General features: G+C 45.8%; 2 protein-coding genes across 2 annotated transcripts; both read right to left on the reverse strand.

The window, feature by feature from the left end:
- Nucleotides 1-467: 467 nt before the first annotated feature.
- Nucleotides 468-10,905, reverse strand: LOC147270233 (uncharacterized). The gene is made up of 6 exons (XM_086214199.1): nt 10,843-10,905; nt 10,515-10,730; nt 10,271-10,405; nt 10,115-10,183; nt 9,938-10,003; nt 468-9,826 (listed from the first exon to the last, which is right to left on the reverse strand). The coding sequence occupies exons 1-6, from the start codon at nt 10,891-10,893 to the stop codon at nt 1,475-1,477; spliced, it is 8,889 nt and encodes a 2,962-aa protein (XP_086070325.1). The 5' UTR covers nt 10,894-10,905; the 3' UTR covers nt 468-1,474.
- Nucleotides 10,906-10,954: 49 nt separating this feature from the next.
- LOC147270234 (uncharacterized) lies at nt 10,955-13,550 on the reverse strand. The gene is made up of 5 exons (XM_086205131.1): nt 13,473-13,550; nt 11,800-12,254; nt 11,588-11,691; nt 11,230-11,502; nt 10,955-11,110 (listed from the first exon to the last, which is right to left on the reverse strand). The coding sequence occupies exons 2-5, from the start codon at nt 11,900-11,902 to the stop codon at nt 10,955-10,957; spliced, it is 636 nt and encodes a 211-aa protein (XP_086061257.1). The 5' UTR covers nt 11,903-12,254; nt 13,473-13,550.
- Nucleotides 13,551-21,605: the final 8,055 nt, after the last annotated feature.

The raw sequence follows: 21,605 nt of genomic DNA on the forward strand, positions 1-21,605 counted from the left end.
TATTTCAGGCCATCTTTTTCAGTTGTGACTCCAAGTGCTGAGCTGACAGCATTGATCCGTCTGCCTGTCATCTTCTGTCCTACCTTTGTCTAAGTTTGATGTGCTTCTCCTAGTGAAGGTGTTGAATGACATCATCAATCCCAGGGTGATGGAGAAGTGCTCCTCCATCCATGTTGGTATCAAAGTGGTGAGAGTTGAAGTTGAGGAGGTAGAAGCTCCAGTTGGACCCAAAGTGTGACTGCAGATGTGACAGCGTCATATTGACCCTTGTGTTCATCATTGTCTGTGCTACCTGTTGGCTGTCACTTTACTGTGGTTCTTCCAGTTAAGTTGCTGAATATCATCAAGCATGAATGTGGCAAAATACAGCATTGAAAACAGGACATTTGACTGTGGATTAGAAAGTTCAACATTCATTGTCCATGTACAGTTATTGTGACAATAAAAGACAGACATCAGCTGTGGTGAACATGGGAATTTATTAACTGATTAATTTGAACAAAAGGTCAATTAGAGACAGTCACTGCATGTGTAACAAAGTGTAAATTATAAATCTGAAGTCAAATAAAAATGCTTTTAGAACATACAGTGAACATAATTAATGAAAGTAATTTAGAACTTCAATGAAATTTCTCCCCGTTGGGGTTCAATGAACAAACTATTTACAAGTTTAGTGAAAGAAACCCAACATTCCCACATGAGCAAGCACTTGGCGACGGTGGTGAGGAAAAACTCCCTTTTACAGGAAGAAACCTCAGGCAGAACCAGGCTCAAAGTGGGCGGCCACCTGCCTGGACCGGTTGGGGTTGAGAGGGAGAGGGAGAGAGATGGGGCTGGGGTGGAGAGGGGAGATAGACTTGGGGGTGAGGGGCGGGGGCAGTGGGAGAAGAGGAGAGAGATACAGAGAGAGAGAGAGAGATACAAAGAGGGAGGGGGCTGAGAGGAGAGACAACAGGCAAAAATATACATGCATGATACATTTATAAAACATTCATAAGAGACCAACAGCAATAATGTGACAGACAGTGACTCACAACAACTATAAATGACCAACAACAACTATAAATATCAACTACAACAACGTGCTGTGACCCATGATTGTCACGCAGCACCAGTGGAACCATGATTCGTGGAGCTAAACTACCAACTCATAGTCACTACAAAACTGCAGTAAGTGCAGTGCGTGACAGTGGAATAAGTTAATAATAAATACATGAATAAATACCTTAAAAACCGTGCATGTCAAGACATGCACAGAATAAATAGCCAAAGTTAAAAAGGTTTAAAAAGTTAAAAAGTTAAAAAGGGCACAGAGAGGTGGAGTGGGACTTTCTACACTAACAAATGCCAACAGTCATGCCAGGCTTCCTATCAACAACAGGTCCGAGTCAACTTGTCCTACCAGCACACACAGAGCCAACTGAGCTGACATGAGGCTAGTATTTGACCTGGGACAGCCATGTAGCTTTGACACTCAGTCATCCTGGTGGTCAGAATCGCCCTGGAAATCCTCCAAGTCATCCAAGCTAAACAAACTGGCGAGGTCATCTAACTCCCCCTGATCATCTGAAACAGAAAACCTACACAGGATCCCTTCGTGATCGCTGAAGTAGGCTGGCCAGACTGCACATTCCACGTCGTACTGTGACGTTTTAACGTAAACGTGGTCAATTAGCGTCCCCTTTTCTGTGGTCTCTTGTGTCACGTGTTGGGTGAACCCCTTTTCTTCCATAAATTTACAAATTGATGACCCTTTCAAAATGTTCTCATTAAAGTCTCCCATGACTACAACAGTGTTACTTGTTGGAGTTAACCAGTCAAGCAACCTCCCCACATTGCCTTTGAACAGCAAATTTGGATACGCTGGTGGACGGTAAATGACGGCCAGGGAAATGCTCCATTTTTTGTGCAGGCACACCAAGCACTCCAGATTGAAATCGGGTACCTGCAGAATGTCGACGTCCGAATGGGCTAAACTATACAGGCCGACGCCACCGCGTTCTAACTGCTGGAATTTGGAGAATGTGGGGTCAGCGGCGCTGTAACACAGAGACCGAGGACGACTGTGGAAATCGTAGCCAGAGATTTGCACACAGTCCAATGAGGACTGTGCAGTGAGCCATGTTTCTGTGACAGCAATGCAGTTAAGCTGCAAATGCTGCGTGCAGGACACCAAGTCTAGCAGGTGGCGACTTAAACTTTGTACGTTCATCAAATACACCGCGAACTGTGTATTTGATGAAGGCTGCTCAATCAAAAATGGAGGCATGCTAGCCATGGCCTCCTTAATGGTGTCCTTGCAGTAAATGGCCTTTTCTTCAAAGTCCTTGATGATCAGTCCCGACAAGGCCCTAACACGACTGAGAGCTACATACGCCTGCCCAGGTGCAAATACCTTCTTTAAACTGACAACAGCCTGGTCTACAGTCAACCCCTGTACTTTGTGGACTGTACAAGCCCACGCTAGCCTGAGGGGAAACTGCACCCGCACACAACCGCGCTTCCTGGTCTTCTCCCTGTCTGGTTCAATAGCAGTAGAATGCCTGTATTCTACTGCTGCGTGTGGACGCTCTGTCCTCCTCTGTCTGCCAATGTTGTCGTCATCGAACTTGACGTAAATTCTCAGAGGAAATGTGGGGTCGGGGCCAAATTCAATGTAGCTGACAGTGCCACACGCGCCATTGACCAGACCGTCCTGGACGTCGACGTTACGACAGAGCATGACTCTGGCGTTTTTGGCCAAACACAATTTAGATTCCAAACACGTGCCCTGCCCCTTGCTAATGATTCCAGGTTCCAATTTGCCGGTTTTGCGGTTCGGCGTAAAGTCTTTAGCGTCAATTTCAACATAATCTGGGCACGTGCGGAACAACTGGTTCAAATTAAATTCTTCCACTTGCACATTTGTGGTGAAAATATGCAAGGCCGAGCTATCTTCCCCTGTCTCTCGCGATTTCAAAATTTGGACGTCGCCGTCTAACATGGGGGTTTTCTTGGAACGCACCCGAAGCCTGTTCAACATCTCAGCAAAGGAGCTGTCCTTCTGTCTGACGACAGTAGTCAGCTCCACCACGCTAAAGTGGCACCACAGGTCCACACCAACCTGACCAGCGTACAGCGGCTTCCCTTTAACGGGAGGCAACTGGTAGAAGTCACCGACGGCTATGACGCTAACATTACCGAATGGGGAAAAGTCACCGGTCTGTTTAAGCTGCCTCAACCTGCCGTGGACGTATGCCAACAGATTGTGATCAACCATGCTAATCTCATCAATGATTACAATTTGGAGGTCTCTAAATGTGGCCCTTAGAGAGTTCAGTTTGTCTTCTCCCAAGGGTGTGTAGGGCAAGCTGGAGTGTGTGCCAATACTCAGCGAGTGATGAATTGTTGCTGCATTTAAAGTGTATGCAGCTATGCCCGTGGAGGCCATTAACAGAACCGAAATGCTATCTGGTTGATGACAAAGTGTTGCCAGCAGTCTCCCGGCCTCGTACTGAATGGCCCTAATTAAGTGACTTTTCCCCGTCCCTGCACCGCCTGTCAAAAACACATGCAGAGGCTCTGGGTTCTTACCCATGGCCTTCTGCAGACACCACTGTCTAACTTTGTTGAAGACAGCCATTTGCGTCTCGTTCAGAGACCTAACTAAGGCCAAGCCGTCACTTCTGGGCAAAATGCTCCTGTTCCTCTCCAAAAACACATCTGTTTTTGGTTTGGCAGCCGCCAAATCGGGAACATTTTGTAAGGCGTCGGCCAAATGCTCATCAGCATTTTCGCCTTGCCTTTGCTCTTTCATTTCCTCTAAACACTCGATGCGTTCCGCTTCCAGCTCAGGACAGAGCTCCCCCCAAACATCCTCATCGACCTGACCTTGCTGAGCAATCTCCTCAGCGTGATCCAACTCAGGACAATCGACCTCAAACCTGGCCCTGTTCTCATCGACGACGCTTTGCACCGACTTCATCGAACCGTCCCTGAACCTAACCTCTCCATCCTTATAGAACTGACTGAACAGATGAAACCCCTCAGGTTTCAGATCTGCATCAACTCTGTAATGGAGATACATCTGAAGCAGACTCTGATAGTGTGCTTCCTCCTGCTTTTCTAAATCAAAGCGCATGTAGCGCACAACAGCGAACTGAGACCGCGTTCTCCTCGAGATGAAGCCAAGTCCATTCTTCAGTTGAATCATGTTCTTGGACTTTTCATTCTTGCTGAGAAGACGATACTCAGACGCAAACGTAGCCATACACATGTCTTCAAACAGCTCGTCATCTGGCCTGCTCCTATATCTATCGACTATATTCGGCATCCACATATCCTCTGACCTCATGTCACCACAAGCGGCTTTCTGCCTCAACACACTGAGGGGTAAACTCATCCTAACTACATTTGCCCCTGTTGGCACAAACACGACCTTCCTGGAACACTCCCTGAGATGCATGTTCGTTAGCCTGTACACCGACTCCTGGGCACAAACGTCCCTGTTGTGCAAATACACACTTCCTAATTTTTTCAAAGCCTCTCTAGCAGAGAGATTTGATTGTTTGGATGCTTCTTTTTGTGCGTTGGCCAATAAAAGCCCAATTTCTCTCTCGGCTTTGGTTATATACGAAATGATATAAATGATTACTGCATAGGCATCGGTGACAAAGCTAATGTCCATGTTAGCATTCCAGCACTTCAACAACTTCTTACTATACTGGTTCACCCAGACATCCTTTACCCCTCTTTTATAGACTATCCTAGTCTTTGTGTGAAGGCGCTTAAAAGCCAGCTCAAAAATCTCCTGATTAATGCCCAGAGTCTGGAACAAGTGGTCCACGCTAGCGTAGGCCACTTCTCCTGCGTCCGCTTTTTTAACAGCCTTCTTCACGGCTTTCAAAATGGCGTGTGCCGTCTCCTTATTAATGGGATTCGTGTCTTGGAAACAATTACAGACCGGCACGCTTGTTGACTGAGGATTCTCTCTGGCCTTCGGATCACAGGTACAGGTTTTAATTTCCGTTTTACAAACAAAAGTCCGGGCCGAAACAACTTTTGGGAAATGGAAGCGACACGTTCCGTGTTTCAAGCAGGATTTGGTGTGTCGCCTGGAGTGGGCTTGAACCGATGCCACGATAGCCGATAACGTGTCATCGTCAGGGTTTAAGTCGCAGGTGACATATTGGTCAATAAATGCCACCACCTCCTCATCTGTGTTCTTATCAATTTGGGGAGCCCCCTCAATCCAAAACAGACAGTGGACATGAGGGGAGCCGCGCTGCTGAAATTCTACCCTATAAAAGTAATCTGTGATTTTGCCAATCGGTTGTGAAGGAGACTTGAGAACCTCATTCAAAAAGCAATGCCACCTGTAATCAAACATCCTTGCGGCTGTCACGGGGTTCCTGCGCAACAGCTCGCACCTGTCTGCCCACTCCAAATCCTCTACCGTCTGCGTTCTGCCCTCCTGCTTCAGGATACTGGTCAGGAGATTCTGCCAGCGCAGATCAGCAGACGAAAACGAACAGAACCACGTCGGAATCCCCAACTGACGGACGCATGCTAACAGGTCCTTCTGAACAGACTGCCAAAAGGCAGGCGTTCCTCGAATGGGCTTCAGAAATCTGAAGCCCTCGTCGACCTGCAACATCTGCTTCAAAGTGTCCTCGTTCATCAGCATCGCTGCGCTAACCTTCTGGGACTTGTGACCTGCCCTACCCTTACGCCCTGCCACGGAAACTTTAGAGGACACTTGCTCAGTCTCAGACATGTACTGACTGAAAAAAATGTACTCAACGTTGCCGGAATAGCGGCCATCCGCATGCATAATCCGGTTGTTGAAGTACCGCGTCAATGTCAACGCTTGCGAGCGCCCGTCGTGAAATGTTTTCCTACCCAGAGGAAACAAGACGGGGAAACACTTGGCCTCGTTCGTGTGGTCAGAAAGCAGCCTAACTGGACTATTCCCTTCCGCAGGCGCCACGTTGATGATGTCCTCGAAATACTGGTCTAATGCTTCCTGACCAATATCAACAGGCATAAGGCAAGTGTCCTGAAACATGCAGTGCTGCTGTCTGTCATGCAACAGTTCATCTTGAATTATTTCTGTTGAATCATCTATCACGTCGTCTTGACCACCTGACGGAGCTGTCACCGCACCCTCTGAAACGACCTGCTTCACCTCATCAGACTCTGCCCCATCTACGACAGCTCCGTCCTCACCGTCAGACTGAACCTCCTCAGTCTCGCCATCGTCCTGGCGACAAAAGTCATTGACCCAATCCTCATTGAAGTCAATGTCCTTGTAGAAAGGATTATTCCTTTTTAAAAAGTGCAGCGCCTGTCTTACTCGTGTACTGTCGACAAACTGATATCGATAATGTCCCTTGTAGGTCAACTTGCGCTTAAGTTTGACCTGCATCATGGACCCTTCCACGCTAGTCCTAGGCAACACATTGGTTGTCTGCACGACATTAGCCGGAACGCACGTTACCGGCCCATGTACTCCGTTCTGCCCCCCTTTAGGCAATGCCAACAATTTCATGAACGGAATATGCAGCGCAATCAAGTGTTGCTCCAAGCTATTTAAGCATCCCAGTTCCGGCGGAATGGGATCCGGTGTCAGGTTGTTGACCCAACACTCAGCTGGAATCTGCCCCTTTGAAATCTTACTGTGACACGTATGGCAGATCCAAAGTTCCCCTCTACAAGCTGCCAACCCACAAGGCACAACACAATCACTACAACACCTATGCAAATACGTGTCACTAATGCATCGGTTTGCAACAGCAACTCTAGCAGAATTTCCAGCGTACATTTCATAGCTACAACCCAGCACCTGAGTTCTGAACAACAACCGATGACAGACACAACAAATGAACTCAGGGCCGTCTCTAACCTTTTCCAAAAAGCGTTCCATGACAAAGTTGAAGTCTTGACACTTTTCAGCTGCACTTTTCCTACTTAATTTTGCGGTCGCAATAACTTTCTGCTTAAAGTCATAATTGTCACGGTACTTTTGTCCAATTTTTTTACTTGCAGCTTTAACTTTTTGTTGATGCCGAATGTTTTGTCTATACTTTACGATACTTGCGGCTCTAATTTTCTGTCTATGTTTGATATTTTCTTTATATTTAAATACACTCCTGTCTTTAACTTGTTGTCTATGCTGAATGTTGTCTCTGTATTTTTGCACACTCCTGTCTTTAAGTCTTTGTCTATGCTGAATGTTGTCTCTGTATTTTTGCACACTCCTGTCTTTAAGTCTTTGTCTATGCTGAATGTTCTCTCTGTATTTTTGGACACTCCTGTCTTTAAGTCTTTGTCTATGCTGAATGTTCTCTCTGTATTTTTGCACACTCTTGGCTTTAACTTTTTGTCTATGCTGTATCTTTTCTCGATATTTCATTACACTCCTGTCTTTAGCTAGTTGTCTATGCACAATATTTTGTTTGTATTTGTCCACACTCCTTACTCTAACTTCCAGTCTATATTGGATGTTATCTTTATATTTGGTTATACTTCTAAATTTCATGGATTGTCTATGGTGGACATCGTCTCTATATTTTGACACACTTCTTGATTTAACACTGTGTCTGTGTTGCATATCTAGTCTATATTTCAAACTACTCCTAGCTTTACTTTTGTCCTTGACTTTCTGTCTGTGGTTGGGGTTTTCCTGGTACTGTGTCATACTCCTTGCTTTACTTTTAGCTTGTATTTTCAGTTTATGTTCTAATTGAGTGCGATATTTAATTAGACTCAGTACTTTTTTTCTTTCCCTATAGACAACATTTTGTGAATATGTTTTTCTATACGCGTGAGTATTTTGCTTTCTAATCAACATATTCAATTTCCGCTGTGTCCTTCTCTTTTTTGTCAAATAGTTTGATGACCGAGATGTAGTTTTAACTTTTACGTGACTATCACTTAGCACAGCCGTATCCGTGTCAAGACCTTTGTCAGAAACTACAAAGGGGAAGTTACTGTCTATGGAGTCTCTGTCTACAACAACCTGCATTGTAGTCCTCATGGTGTAAGTTGGCCTATCCACAACTTCACAATAACCATAACATGTCTGTTGTCCAGGCTTCGACACACAGACCACATTCTCAAAATGCCTGTCCAGGATGTTTTGTACATAAATGCACTGTGAGTGCAAAAGGTCACCAGCACTGCTATACTTAATCCAACGTCCATCCACAAACGTACAAACACTAAATCCTAAGAAATCTGCTGTGACCTGTATCTCCACCTCTGTGGCCCAAGTATTAACATATTTCATCCTGGACTGCTGGAGGTACTGTGACACAGACGAATATTGTCTTCTCAAAAGATAAACATATTTCTGAGCATTTCTCTCCAGCTCTTTACAAACAGCTGATCTAATCTTCCGATGGTGCTTCTGTGAGCCACTCACTGCCTGAGAGATGGCCCTGAAGAAGCAGTTCCCATCAGCAACGATCCTCTCATTCTTACATGGAGGACCGATCAATCCAACTTCTGTGGAGAGGGGAGGATTGAACTTGTCAAAGTCAATATTTAACTTCTGACATAAAACCTGACAATTATGTACACCGAGAGGACAAAACAGTAGCGTGTTAGTTGTAACAGCGCTAATAAATTCTACATCTGCGTCTATGTCTGTACTGAGTGTACTGTCATCAGGCAACTTTAATTTCTTTGACACATGGGCGTCAGGAGAAATGTTGCGTTTCATGCCATGGCTACAGTGTGGTTCTTCCTGTGACACAGTGCTGCCATCATGGGATGAACTTTGGTCAGCAATGTTACACATTGCCAGATTTCCAGCTACAGTTGGAACATCGTCAGTTATGTGCACAGAGCCATCATGTACCATTTTCTCAGTAAAAGTCGGCCGTGTTGTAGCTCTGGTTGCAATCCTACAACTGTCTGCAGACACACCAGACGGAACTGGATTTACACTCGGAATCACAAGAACACCACACAGTTCAAAAAGTTTCTGGTTTGAACTGAGACTCTCAGCCAAACAGCAGATGTAGTGGTGCAGGTCATCAATACAAGCAAAATGCAGAACCACACTTGTACCACGGCAATGTGACAAGCCACTATGGTTACGTGAGTGACTGTCAACCACAGCAAACTGTCCGTCCCGATGAATGATGGAAGTGGTGTTTCCACACAGTGTCATGAGACATGTGCTGTACTGACTGAAGATCCTGGCCAGTCCATCACGCAGACTGATAAAGACACCAAAGTCCACCAGCTCCCCTTCAGTCACACCAACTTCACCCAACAGTACATCCCCAAAATGGAAACTGCAGACCTGTCCATCAACTTCCAAGTGCTTTGGCAGATCAGGAACAGACAGCAGATTTGAGGGATGTGTAAAAGAGCCACTGTCACGCAAGAAGGTGTATAACTCATCACCTTCAATTAAGACCTGATCCAGATCACCTCTTTTCCAGGAGAAGACAGTGCTGTAAGTGTGTTTGGCTATGCTGACCAAAGCAATAGCCATACACTGCAGTCCTCCATACTTAAACTGCCCATGTCCCTGGTGAAATGAGCCCTTCACAACCTTGCCTACCTTAATCCCTCTGCTATTAGGAGCCACCATTGCCACATCATTGCCATTGGAATCTGCATTAGCTGCTCTTACATCATGCAAAGAGGAAATCAAAAAGTCAGACTTAGCTTTGCCGGGCGTGTGCGTCGTCTGGGATGGCTCGTTGTCAGGTGATTCCGTCAGCAAGGCCGGGCGAGCTGCGGCAACCTCCTTCCTCCGACCCTCTGGCACCACGGCAGCAGTCAGTGGCACCGCAGACTCCTCCACGCACGCCTTGGCTGCTGCCTCCCCCTGACAGAAGATGAAAGGAGAATGTTAAATGTAAATGAAGTAGGAGAGGAAATGTTGGTGTTTTTAATGAGCCACAAGAAGTAAAGTGTATGCAATTAAAGCAAGGCTAACCTGCTGCGCTGCTGGACGGGGCTTGGAGGCGGACACGGTCAGATGGGCAGGTGGTGTTGCCAGCACCTACATAAAGAGAAGGAGAGTAAGTACAAAAGGAATGCATTTTTAAGTGTAAGTCAAAATGCAGGTACAAGTTATATTGCAGTTATTGGAAGAACAGATCCAAATACCAACCTGTCGCTTTCCTCCTTTGGGCTTTGAGGCAACACGTTGGCGCTGGCGCTTCCCATGCCCAGGGGAAGGCTGAAGGAAGAAGAGATTTTTTTTTTATTAGAACATCTGATATGCATGTAGGCTTTAAACAGTAGATGTAATGAGTGGTATAGTTACCTGGCCAGCTGGTGGAGCAGCAGTGCAGCCGGAGCCAGAAGAAGGTGAAACCTTCTCCATGGCATCCAGCATGTCACTGCTGAACCACACCGGGTTGGACGGGATGGCAGACCGTCGGGCCGGAGGTGTACCAGTCTTTGAAACCAAAAGCAAAGATGGGAGGGAGGATATATGTTAGATGTTGTTAATGAGAAAAAGTGTTAAGAAATGTGCATTTGGATAATGCAGTAGTGAAATACATTACCGCGCATGCCCGTCCAACGAGGGTCCACTCCCGGGGGTCACGACGACGAGGCACAGGAACGTGTCCCGTCACGATCACCCTGGGAGACACCCTCACACGTGGCGATGTGCGGGGTGACACGGTGGGCTGTGGCGGGGGGGGGGCGAGCTGACGGACCGCGGCGTTCCACAGCAGGTCCACCACAACCGGCATGCCATCGGAGTCGCTGAGATGCACCTGAAAGACAGGAAAACAAAGCAGACTTTAATGGCGTAGGGTCACATGGCATGGGAGAAGAGGGCAGTTAAACAATGTGACATATGTAAAAGACGACATTGGCTGTACTTACACCGTCGTGGCACCACAGCTCCAACCGATGGACTGGGAGGTGCTCCGCCATAGACACGTATGGGATACCTGAGAGATGTGGAAAGCAGAAATACCTATTATAATGGTGTACTCTACATTAAATAGAAGTATGCAATTGATTGGACAAGAAGATGTGTAAAAAAGTTTAACATACCCATGCGCGCTGTGACACGGCGGTATTCCTGACGCAGCAGGTCCTGCAAGGCCGGATCGATGGTTAAGCGTGGAGGGAAATCCATCACTAACACCTTGAAGGGCGAAATAAAACAAATGTTAAGTGTGAATGTAAATAATGACATAAGTAACAAGTGTGACTGTATAGGACGGAAGACATAATAGTAACAGTATATGACAAACAGAAGCTCACCGTCGGCCAGAGGCTGCTGACTGTGGTCAGGAGAGCACGGAAGTCCAACGCCGCCTCACCAACAGTCCTGCTGGCTGTGAGGTTGTTGCTGGGGGCACCCACGCACACCAAGTCCGGGGTCCAGGGGAGGGCGGCATGCATGACCTCGGTCCTGAGGTCAGAGGCGGCTCCACCTGGAACAGAGAGGAAGCCGAAAGAGAGAGAACCCTGCGGCATACTCACAAAGCCATCGACGATGGCGCGCAGGTGGGAGTCTCCGAGGACGAACACCATCTGTCACAAAAGCATTTTTTTAGAACACACACAAAGCATGAGTGCATAGATGCATGCAATGATGTAGAATGAGAAAGATCAATACCTTCTGGCCGGGGGTCTGTGCAGGAGTGACCAACTTCACGGAGTGGTTGGTGTAGAGTGAAGTTGGCCATCTCCGCACGCGATGGCGGTGTCCGGTACCGCGCCCTGTTAGGATGGACATGTACAAGAATGTGAGGCCATGGCTGACATGGTTTTTTGTGGCAAGTGTTTAAGCGGGAGTGGCAAGGTATGTAAAGAATAGGTAATACATACGAGCAACAAACTCGGGGATAGGTGGCCCAGGGATCCAAGGCTGCCTCTCCGCCATCCTCCGCTTGGTCGCCTGGGCACGCCGGTGGGCCTTCGCACGGGGCATCTATGAAAGAGAATGTATATTGATTGATCGTTCACAATGAAAGGAAGAGAATATATTATGGTATTTGTACTCACAAACGGGAGAGATGTTCACTTCTTAAGTGAGGTAATTAAAAAGAAGTGCAACTTACCTTGGCAGTAGGAGATGGGCAATGTGTAAAAGTAGTGTGTGTGTGTGTGTGTGTGTGTGTATATGTGAATGAATGTAGAGTTGTGAAAGTATGCAAAAGTTATGCGTTTGAGTAAATGAATTGAGTATGCAAGTATGTGTTGAGTTTGCAGATGAGAGTAGTCTGGAAGAATAGCTGTTGATACACGAGATGTAGCAGACCAGCAAGTCACAAGCAGGTAATCTGTAAGGTAGACATGAAGGTGTTCGAAAGTATTGTTGTATATACACACATATAGACATAGAAGATATACAGATAAACACACACCTATAAACATACATACACACCTATAAACATAATCTATAAAAAGCTGTTATTAATGTGAAATGATGGCATGAATGAACGTGTGGAATAATTATTTGTAGTGATTGACAGTGTGAAACAATATAACTATATATAATATGCTTGATTCTGATACAATAAAGAGAAAATCATTAAACAACTCAAAAACATAAAGTATGATATAAATTAAAAAATTGTTAAATGGATACAGAAACATATGAAGCTGTTAGTTATGTGAAATGATGAAGTAAAAGGGAGTAGGTAGCAGTTTGTGGTGGTGAGGCGAAATGGCGTTGATTTGGTGCAGCGACGCAAAATGGCGAAGGCGAGGGGCCGAGTAGCGGCGAGGTGAAATGGCGGAGCTAGCGGCCTCGGCTCCAGACGCGAAATGGCGGCGCTAGCGGCCTGGGCAGGAGACGCGAAATGGCGGAGCTAGCGGGCTCGGCTCGAGAGGCGAAATGGCGGAGCTAGCGGCCTGGGCACGAGACGCGAAATGGCGGAGCTAGCGGCCTGGGCACGAGACACGAAATGGCGGAGCTAGCGGCCTGGGCACGAGACACGAAATGGCGGAGCTAGCGGCCTGGGCACGAGACACGAAATGGCGGAGCTAGCGGCCTGGGCACGAGACACGAAATGGCGGAGCTAGCGGCCTGGGCACGAGACACGAAATGGCGGAGCTAGCGGCCTGGGCACGAGACACGAAATGGCGGAGCTAGCGGCCTGGGCACGAGACACGAAATGGCGGAGCTAGCGGCCTGGGCACGAGACACGAAATGGCGGAGCTAGCGGCCTAGTCGCGTTGAGGCGAAATGGCGGACTCGAAGAGGTAGCGGCTTTGTGGTGGTGAGTTTAAACGGCAGACGTCAGAAGCTAGCGAGTTCATGGTGGTAAGGTAAGTGAGGTGTGAAGCTAGCGGTATAGAAGAGGCAAAATAGACCCGAGGACCTAGCAAGTTTGTCAAGGTGAGGCGGAATGGCTGAAGTGCGGATGTAGCGGCGTTTACGGAGTACATGGTAGAAGGGGAAATACGGTGTTGCGAAACAGAATGAAGCAAAAATGAGTATTTGAAACATGGCTGTAAGTAACAAGAAATCATGCAACAGAGACAGCAGCACTCACCTCCGGTCGGACGAGCAGGAGAAAATGGCAACGCAGCAGTCAGCTTTTATGAGCTCGTATGAAGAGACGTCACGGAGTACAGAGTAGCACAGCAACTGATTGGCAGAGAGGTGGCATGACGACACGTCATGAAGTGCATTGCAGCACAGCAACTGATTGGTAGAGAGCTGTCAGATCTGACCATTGAGGAGAGAGCTGAGACTTCACAGAGCCTTGTTGCTAGGGTTTGAGAGCCCCTCCCTTCTCTGCTCTCTCTCTGCCGTCTGTGTCAGAGTGGAGAGCAGAGGAGGATTTGACAGTTCTACTGTGAAAAACAGTCCTAAGTCAACATATGGTGGTGAAAAGTGGAATGTAAGACCATATTATCGTAGATGTTTTTGTTAGGAATTTAATACTATCCGTATCGTATGACAGGTGACACCTGTCACTGTAGCTGCACCTTCCCCACTGCTGTGTCTTATCTGTATAAGAGAGGAAAGGATTGTTTTGTATGTTTGTTCGAGAATGGTTTTTGTATGAAAGTGTCAGAAGTGTTAATAATAATTTGAAACAAACTGTCACTGCAGCTGCACCTCCCTCGCTGCTCTCTCTTATGTGTGTGAGAGTGGAGAGCAGAGGAGGATTTGGCAGTTTTACTGTGAAACACAGTCATAACTCAGCATATGTTGGTCAAAAGTGTAATGTAAAGACATCAGTGCGTAGAGTTTTTTCTCAGGAATTCAATGGTGTGTTTTTTGAAGGTGTGAGTGTTTTAGTTTAGAAGCTACAAGTGTTTGTTTGAGAGTATGTACATGAGGGCAGAGATCCTCCAATTGTGGTTTCCATGACTACAGTAAACAAATCTCTGCCATCTGTGCTAGAGTGGAGAGCAGCTGAAAAATCCACATTTTCAGTGTGTGAAAGTCAAATAACTCTGCATATGTTGCTTCAAAGTGCAATGTAATCCCATATTTTTGTAGGGATTTTTCTGAGGAATCCAGTGGTGTGTTTTGTGAAGCTGTGAGAGTTTCAGTGTAGACGTGACAAGCGTTTGTTCGAGAGTATGTACCATGAGAGGACACGGCCTCCCCATTGACTTCCATTAAAACGTAAAACGTGTCTCCCCGACTTTGACGGCTTATAAAATCCAAACCGAGCAACTTATATAAATTTTTTTCTCAACTTTTAATCAGCACAGTTGGGAGAGTAATGTGTGAAAGTTTGGAAGCGATGCCATTTACGGTTTAGGAGGAGATAGATTTTGTTCGGGGAGGAGCAAAAGTCCTCATTTTGACAGTTTTGTCCAATTTGTGGACATTCTGTTGCAGATAGGTGAGAGGTCAGAGCGTATGAAATTTTCGCCTTAATGAGACGAGTCCAACGGTCTTGGTCCCATGTCTGTGGGACATTCGTGCAAGCAGTTATAACGATTCTATTTTTGTTTTACTTTTGTAGTTCTGTAGGTGGCGCTATTGAGTTTTTCCAGATTTTTTTTTTTGAATATCGAATTTTTCGCCGGACCAGACGTGCGTGCCAAATTGCAGCGAATTTCATGCATGTTCAGGGGGTCAAATTAAGCGTTTAAGATGTCGCGGAAGAAAGAAAGAATAATAATAATTAAAGCTGCAAGCAGCGTTGTTAGGGCCTGAGCCCCCGCCTAACCGCGGCCGGATCGCCGGCCCGAATCCAACGGTGTAATCGGCAAATCCCTAGGCCTTGTAGTTTAGGAGATACGAGCCTCAGTGCGCTGCACAGTGTGAGTGCAGAGCTGAGAGCCGGCCATTTAAGAGCCCCTCCCTTCTCTGCTCGCTCTCTGCCATCTGTGTCAGAGTGGAGAGCAGAGGATGATTTGGCAGTTTTACTGACAAATACAGTCATAACTCAGCATATGTTGGTCAAAAGTTGAATGTAAAGACATCAGTGCGTAGAGTTTTTTCTCAGGAATTCAATGGTGTGTTTTCTGAAGGTGTGAGTGTTTTAGTTTAGAAGCTACAAGTGTTTGTTTGAGAGTATGTACATGAGGGCAGAGAAGCTCCAATTGTGGTTTCCATGACTACAGTAAACAAATCTCTGCCATCTGTGCTAGAGTGGAGAGCAGCTGAGAAATGCACATTTTTAGTGTGTGAAAGTCAAATAACTCTGCATTTGTTGCTTCAAACTGCAATATAATACCATATTTGTGTAGGGATTTTTCTGAGGAATCCATTGGTGTGTTTTGTGAAGCTGTGTGACTTTCAGTGTGGACGTGAGTAGCGTTTGTTCGAGAGTTTGTACCATAATAGGACACGGCCTCCCCATTGGCTTCCATTATAACGTAAAACGTGTCTCCCTGACTTTGACGGCTTATAAAATCCAAACCGAGCGCGTAGTATATAATTCTTACGCAACTTTTAATCAGCACAGTTGGGAGAGTAATGTGTGAAAGTTTCGAAGCGATGCCATTTACGGTTTAGGAGGAGATAGATTTTGTTCGGGGAGTAAAAAAAGTTGGTTTTTGGACAGTTGTGTCCAATTTGTGGACATTCTGTTGTAGATAGGTCAGAGGTCAGAGTGTATGAATTTTTTGTCTTGATGAGACGAGTGCAACGGTGTTGGTCCCGTGTGTGTGGGACATTCGTGCAAGAAGTTATAGCGGTCCAATTTTTTAGAATTGGTTTTTTGCCTCCCTAGGTGGCGCTATAGAGTTATTGCAATTTTTTTTTTTTAAATATCGAATTTTTCGCCAGAACCGACGTGCGTACCAAATTTCAGCGAATTTCATGCATGTTCAGGGGGTCATATTAAGCGTCAAAGTGGCGGGAGAAGAAAGAAAGAATAATTAAAGCTGCAAGCAGCGTTGTTAGGGCCTGAGCCCCCGCCTAACCGCGGCCGGATCGCCGGCCCCAATCCAACGGTGTAATCGGCAAATCCCTAGGCCTTGTAGTTTAGGAGATACGAGCCTCAGTGCGCTGCACAGTGCGAGTGCAGAGTTGAGAGCCGGCCCTTTAAGAGCCCCTCCCTTCTCTGCTCGCTCTCTGCCATCTGTGTCAGAGCTGAGAGCAGAGGAGGATTTGGCAGTTTTACTGTGAAAACCAGTCATAACTCAGCATATGTGGGTCAAAAGTGGAATGTAAAGACATCAGTGCGTAGAGTTTTTTCTCAGGAATTCAATGGTGTGTTTTCTGAAGGTGTGAGTGTTTTAGTTTAGAAGCTACAAATGTTTGTTTGAGAGTATGTACATGAGGGCAGAGAAGCTCCAATTGTGGTTTCCATGACTACAGTAAACAAATCTCTGCCATCTGTGCCTGAGTGGAGAGCAGCTAAAAAATGCACATTTTTAGTGTGTGAAAAGCAAATAACTCTGCATTTGTTGCTTGGAAGTGGAATATAATTCCATATTTTTGTAGAGATTTTTCTGAGGAATCGACTGGTGTGTTTTGTGAAGCTGTGAGAGTTTTAGTTTAGACGTGAGAAGCATTTGTTCGAGAGTTTGTACCATGAGAGGACACGGCCTCCCCATTGACTTCCATTAAAACGTAAAACGTGTCTCCCCGACTTTGACGGCTTATAAAATCCAAACCGAGCAACTTATGTAAATTTTTTTCTCAACTTTTAATCAGCACAGTTGGGAGAGTAATGTGTGAAAGTTTGGAAGCGATGCCATTTACGGTTTAGGAGGAGATAGATTTTGTTCGGGGAGGAGCAAAAGTCCTCATTTTGACAGTTTTGTCCAATTTGTGGACATTCTGTTGCAGATAGGTGAGAGGTCAGAGCGTATGAAATTTTCGCCTTAATGAGACGAGTCCAACGGTCTTGGTCCCATGTCTGTGGGACATTCGTGCAAGCAGTTATAACGATTCTATTTTTGTTTTACTTTTGTAGTTCTGTAGGTGGCGCTATTGAGTTTTTCCAGATTTTTTTTTTTAAATATCGAATTTTTCGCCGGACCAGACGTGCGTGCCAAATTTCAGCGAATTTCATGCATGTTCAGGGGGTCAAATTAAGCGTTTAAGATGTCGCGGAAGAAAGAAAGAATAATAATAATAATAATAATAATAATAATAATAAAACGCAGCAATTTCAGATATAATTCTGCCACCATTGTTTTCAATGGGAGACCTCACCCCCCTGTCCCCCCCCGGACCCCCCTGTGATGTTTTTAGAGGCCTGTGATGCTCCTAAGTGTGTGTTTTTACTGCTTTTAGCGCTGACTTCGTGTCTCTCTGACTTCGAAACATAATAGGGTCTTCGCCCAGAAGTACCTTCTGGCTCAGGCCCTAATAAAACGGAGCAATTTCAGATATAATTTTTGCCACCATTGGTTTCAATGGGGGACCTCACCCCCCGTCCCCCCCCGGACCCCCCTGTGATGTTTTTAGAGGCCTGTGATGCTCCTAAGTGTGTGTTTTTACTGCTTTTAGCGCTGACTTCGTGTCTCTCTGACTTCGAAACATAATAGGGTCTTCGCCCAGAAGTACCTTCTGGCTCAGGCCCTAATTAAAGCTGCAAGCAGCGTTGTTAGGGCCTGAGCCCCCGCCTAACCGCGGCCGGATCGCCGGCCCCAATCCAACGGTGCAATCGGCAAATCCCTAGGCCTTGTAGTTTAGGAGATACGAGACTCAGTGCGCTGCACAGTGTGAGTGCAGAGTTGAGAGCCGGCCATTTAAGAGCCCCTCCCTTCTCTGCTCGCTCTCTGCCATCTCTGTCAGAGTGGAGAGCAGAGGAGGATTTGGCAGTTTAACTGTGAAACACAGTCATAACTCAGCATATGTTGGTCAAAAGTTGAAAGTAAAGACATCAGTGCGTAGAGTTTTTTCTCAGGAATTCAATGGTGTGTTTTCTGAAGGTGTGAGTCTTTTAGTTTAGAAGATACAAGTGTTTGTTTGAGAGTATGTACCTGAGGGCAAAGATCCTCCAATTGTGGTTTCCATGACTACAGTAAACAAATCTCTGCCATCTGTGCTAGAGTGGAGAGCAGCTAAAAAATGCACATTTTTAGTGTGTGAAAAGCAAATAACTCTGCATTTGTTGCTTGGAAGTGGAATACAATTCCATATTTTTGTAGAGATTTTTCTGAGGAATCCATTGTGTGTTTTGTGAAGGTGTGTGAGTTTCAGTGTAGATGTGAGAAGCGTTTGTTTGAAAGTATGTACCATGAGAGGACACGGCCTCCCCATTGACTTCCATTGTAACGTAAAACGTGTCTCCCCGACTTTGACGGCTTATAAAATCCAAACCGAGCGCGTAGTATATTATTCTTACTGAACTTTTAATCAGCACAGTTGGGAGAGTAATGTGTGAAAGTCTGGAAGCGATGCCATTTACGGTTTAGGAGGAGATAGATTTTGTTCGGGGAGGAGCAAAAGTCCTCATTTTGACAGTTTTGTCCAATTTGTGGACATTGTGTTGTAGATAGGTGAGAGGTCAGAGCGTATGAATTTTTCGTCTTGATGAGACGAGTGCAACGGTGATGGTCCCGTGTGTGTGGGACATTCGTGCAAGAAGTTATAGCGGTCCAATTTTTTAGAATTGGTTTTTTGCCTCCCTAGGTGGCGCTATAGAGTTATTGCAATTTTTTTTTTTTAAATATCGAATTTTTCGCCAGAACCGACGTGCGTACCAAATTTCAGCGAATTTCATGCATGTTCAGGGGGTCATATTAAGCGTCAAAGTGGCGGGAGAAGAAAGAAAGAATAATTAAAGCTGCAAGCAGCGTTGTCAGGGCCTGAGCCCCCGCCTAACCGCGGCCGGATCGCCGGCCCCAATCCAACGGTGTAATCGGCAAATCCCTAGGCCTTGTAGTTTAGGAGATACGAGCCTCAGTGCGCTGCACAGTGTGAGTGCAGAGCTGAGAGCCGGCCCTTTAAGAGCCCCTCCCTTCTCTGCTCGCTCTCTGCCATCTCTGTCAGAGTGGAGAGCAGAGGAGGACTTGGCAGTTTTACTGTGAAACACAATCATAACTCAGCATATGTTGGTCAAAAGTGGAATGTAAATACATCAGTGCGTAGAGTTTTTTCTCAGGAATTCAATGGTGTGCTTTTTGAAGGTGTGAGTGTTTTAGTTTAGAAGCTACAAGTGTTTGTTTGAGAGTATGTACATGAGGGCAGAGACCCTCCAATTGTGGTTTCCATGACTACAGTAAACAAATCTCTGCCATCTGTGCAGGAGTGGAGAGCAGCTAAAAAGTGTACATTTTTAGTGTGTGAAAAGCAAATAACTCTGCATATGTTGCTTGGAAGTGGAATATAATTCCAAATTTTTGTAGAGATTTTTCTGAGGAATCCAGTGGTGTGTTTTGTGAAGCTGTGAGAGTTTTAGTTTAGATGTGACAAGCGTTTGTTCGAGAGTATGTACAATGAGAGGACACGCTCTCCCCATAGACTTCCATTATAACGTAAAACGTGTCTCCCCGACTTTGACGGCTTATAAAATCCAAACCGAGCGCGTAGTATATTATTCTTACTGAACTTTTAATCAGCACAGTTGGGAGAGTAATGTGTGAAAGTTTGGAAGCGATGCCATTTACGGTTTAGGAGGAGATAGATTTTGTTCGGGGAGGAGCAAAAGTCCTCATTTTGACAGTTTTGTCCAATTTGTGGACATTGTGTTGTAGATAGGTGAGAGGTCAGAGCACATGAAATTTTCGTCTTGATGAGACGAGTGCAACGGTGTTGGTCCCATGTCTGTGGGACATTTGTGCAAGCAGTTATAGCGCTCCAAAGTTTTTGCGAGTTTTTTGGCTCCCTAGGTGGCGCTATTGAGTTTTTGCGAATTTTTTTTTTTAAATATCAAATTTTTCGCCGGACCGGACGTGTGTGCAAAATTTCAGCGAATTTCATGCATGTTCAGGGGGTCAAATTAAGCGTTAAAGATTCCCGGATGAAAGAAAGAATAATAAGAAAAAAACGGAGCAATTTCAGATATAATTTTTGCCACCATTGGTTTCAATGGGGGACCTCACCCCCCTGTCCCCCCCCGGACCCTCCTGTGATGTTTTTAGAGGTCTGTGATGTTCCTAAGTGTGTGTTTTTACTGCTTTTAGCGCTGACTTCGTGTCTCTCTGACTTCGAAACATAATAGGGTCTTCGCCCAGAAGTACCTTCTGGCTCAGGCCCTAATTAAAGCTGCAAGCAGCGTTGTTAGGGCCTGAGCCCCCACGCGGCCTACGGCCGCGTCCTTGACACCGGCCCCAATCCAACGGTGTAATCGGCAAATCCCTAGGCCTTGTAGTTTAGGAGATACGAGCCTCAGTGCGCTGCACAGTGTGAGTGCAGAGCTGAGAGCCGGCCCTTTAAGAGCCCCTCCCTTCTCTGCTCGCTCTCTGCCATCTCTGTCAGAGTGGAGAGCAGAGGAGGATTTGGCAGTTTTACTGACAAACACAGTCATAACTCTGCATATGTTGGTCAAAAGTGTAATGTAAAGACATCAGTTCGTAGAGTTTTTTCTCAGGAATTCAATGGTGTGTTTTCTGAAGGTGTGAGTGTTTTAATTTAGAAGCGACAAGTGTTTGTTTGAGAGTATGTACATGAGGGCAGAGAAGTGCCAATTGTGGTTTCCATGACTACAGTAAACAAATCTCTGCCATCTCTGTCAGAGCTGAGAGCAGAGCTGAGAGCAGAGCTGCCAGCTGGCCCATTAAGAACCCCTCCCCCGCTGCACTTTCTTTGATCTGTGCTAGAGTGGAGAGAGTGGAGGATTAAGAGAAATGTAGTGTGTAAAAGCTGAATAACTCGGCCTACGTTGGTGGAAAGTAACACAAAATACCATATTTTTGTAGGGATTTTTGTCAGGAATACAGTGATATGTTTTTAAAAGCTGTGCGATGTATGGTATAGACGTGAGAAGCATTTGTTCGAGAGTATGTACCATGAGAGGACACGGCCTCCCCATTGACTTCCATTGTAAGCGTGAAACGTGTCTCCCCCACTTTGAGGGCTTATAAAATCCAAACCGAGCGCGTAGTATATTAGCCTTTAAAGATTTTTGAAGAGCACAGTTGGGAGAGTAATGTGTGAAAGTTTGGAAGCCCTGGCATTTACGGTTTAGGAGGAGATAGATTTTGTTCGGGGAGTAAAAAAAGTCCTGATTTTGACAGTTTTGTCCAATTTGTGGACATTCTGTTGGAGATAGGTGAGGGGTCAGAGTGTAAGAATTGTTCGTCTTGATGAGACGAGT

Source organism: Aulostomus chinensis, chromosome 1 (assembly GCF_037954235.1).
Source record: "Aulostomus chinensis isolate RoL2024-O1b breed Wild chromosome 1, RoL_Achi_v1.0, whole genome shotgun sequence".
NCBI lineage: Eukaryota > Metazoa > Chordata > Actinopteri > Syngnathiformes > Aulostomidae > Aulostomus > Aulostomus chinensis.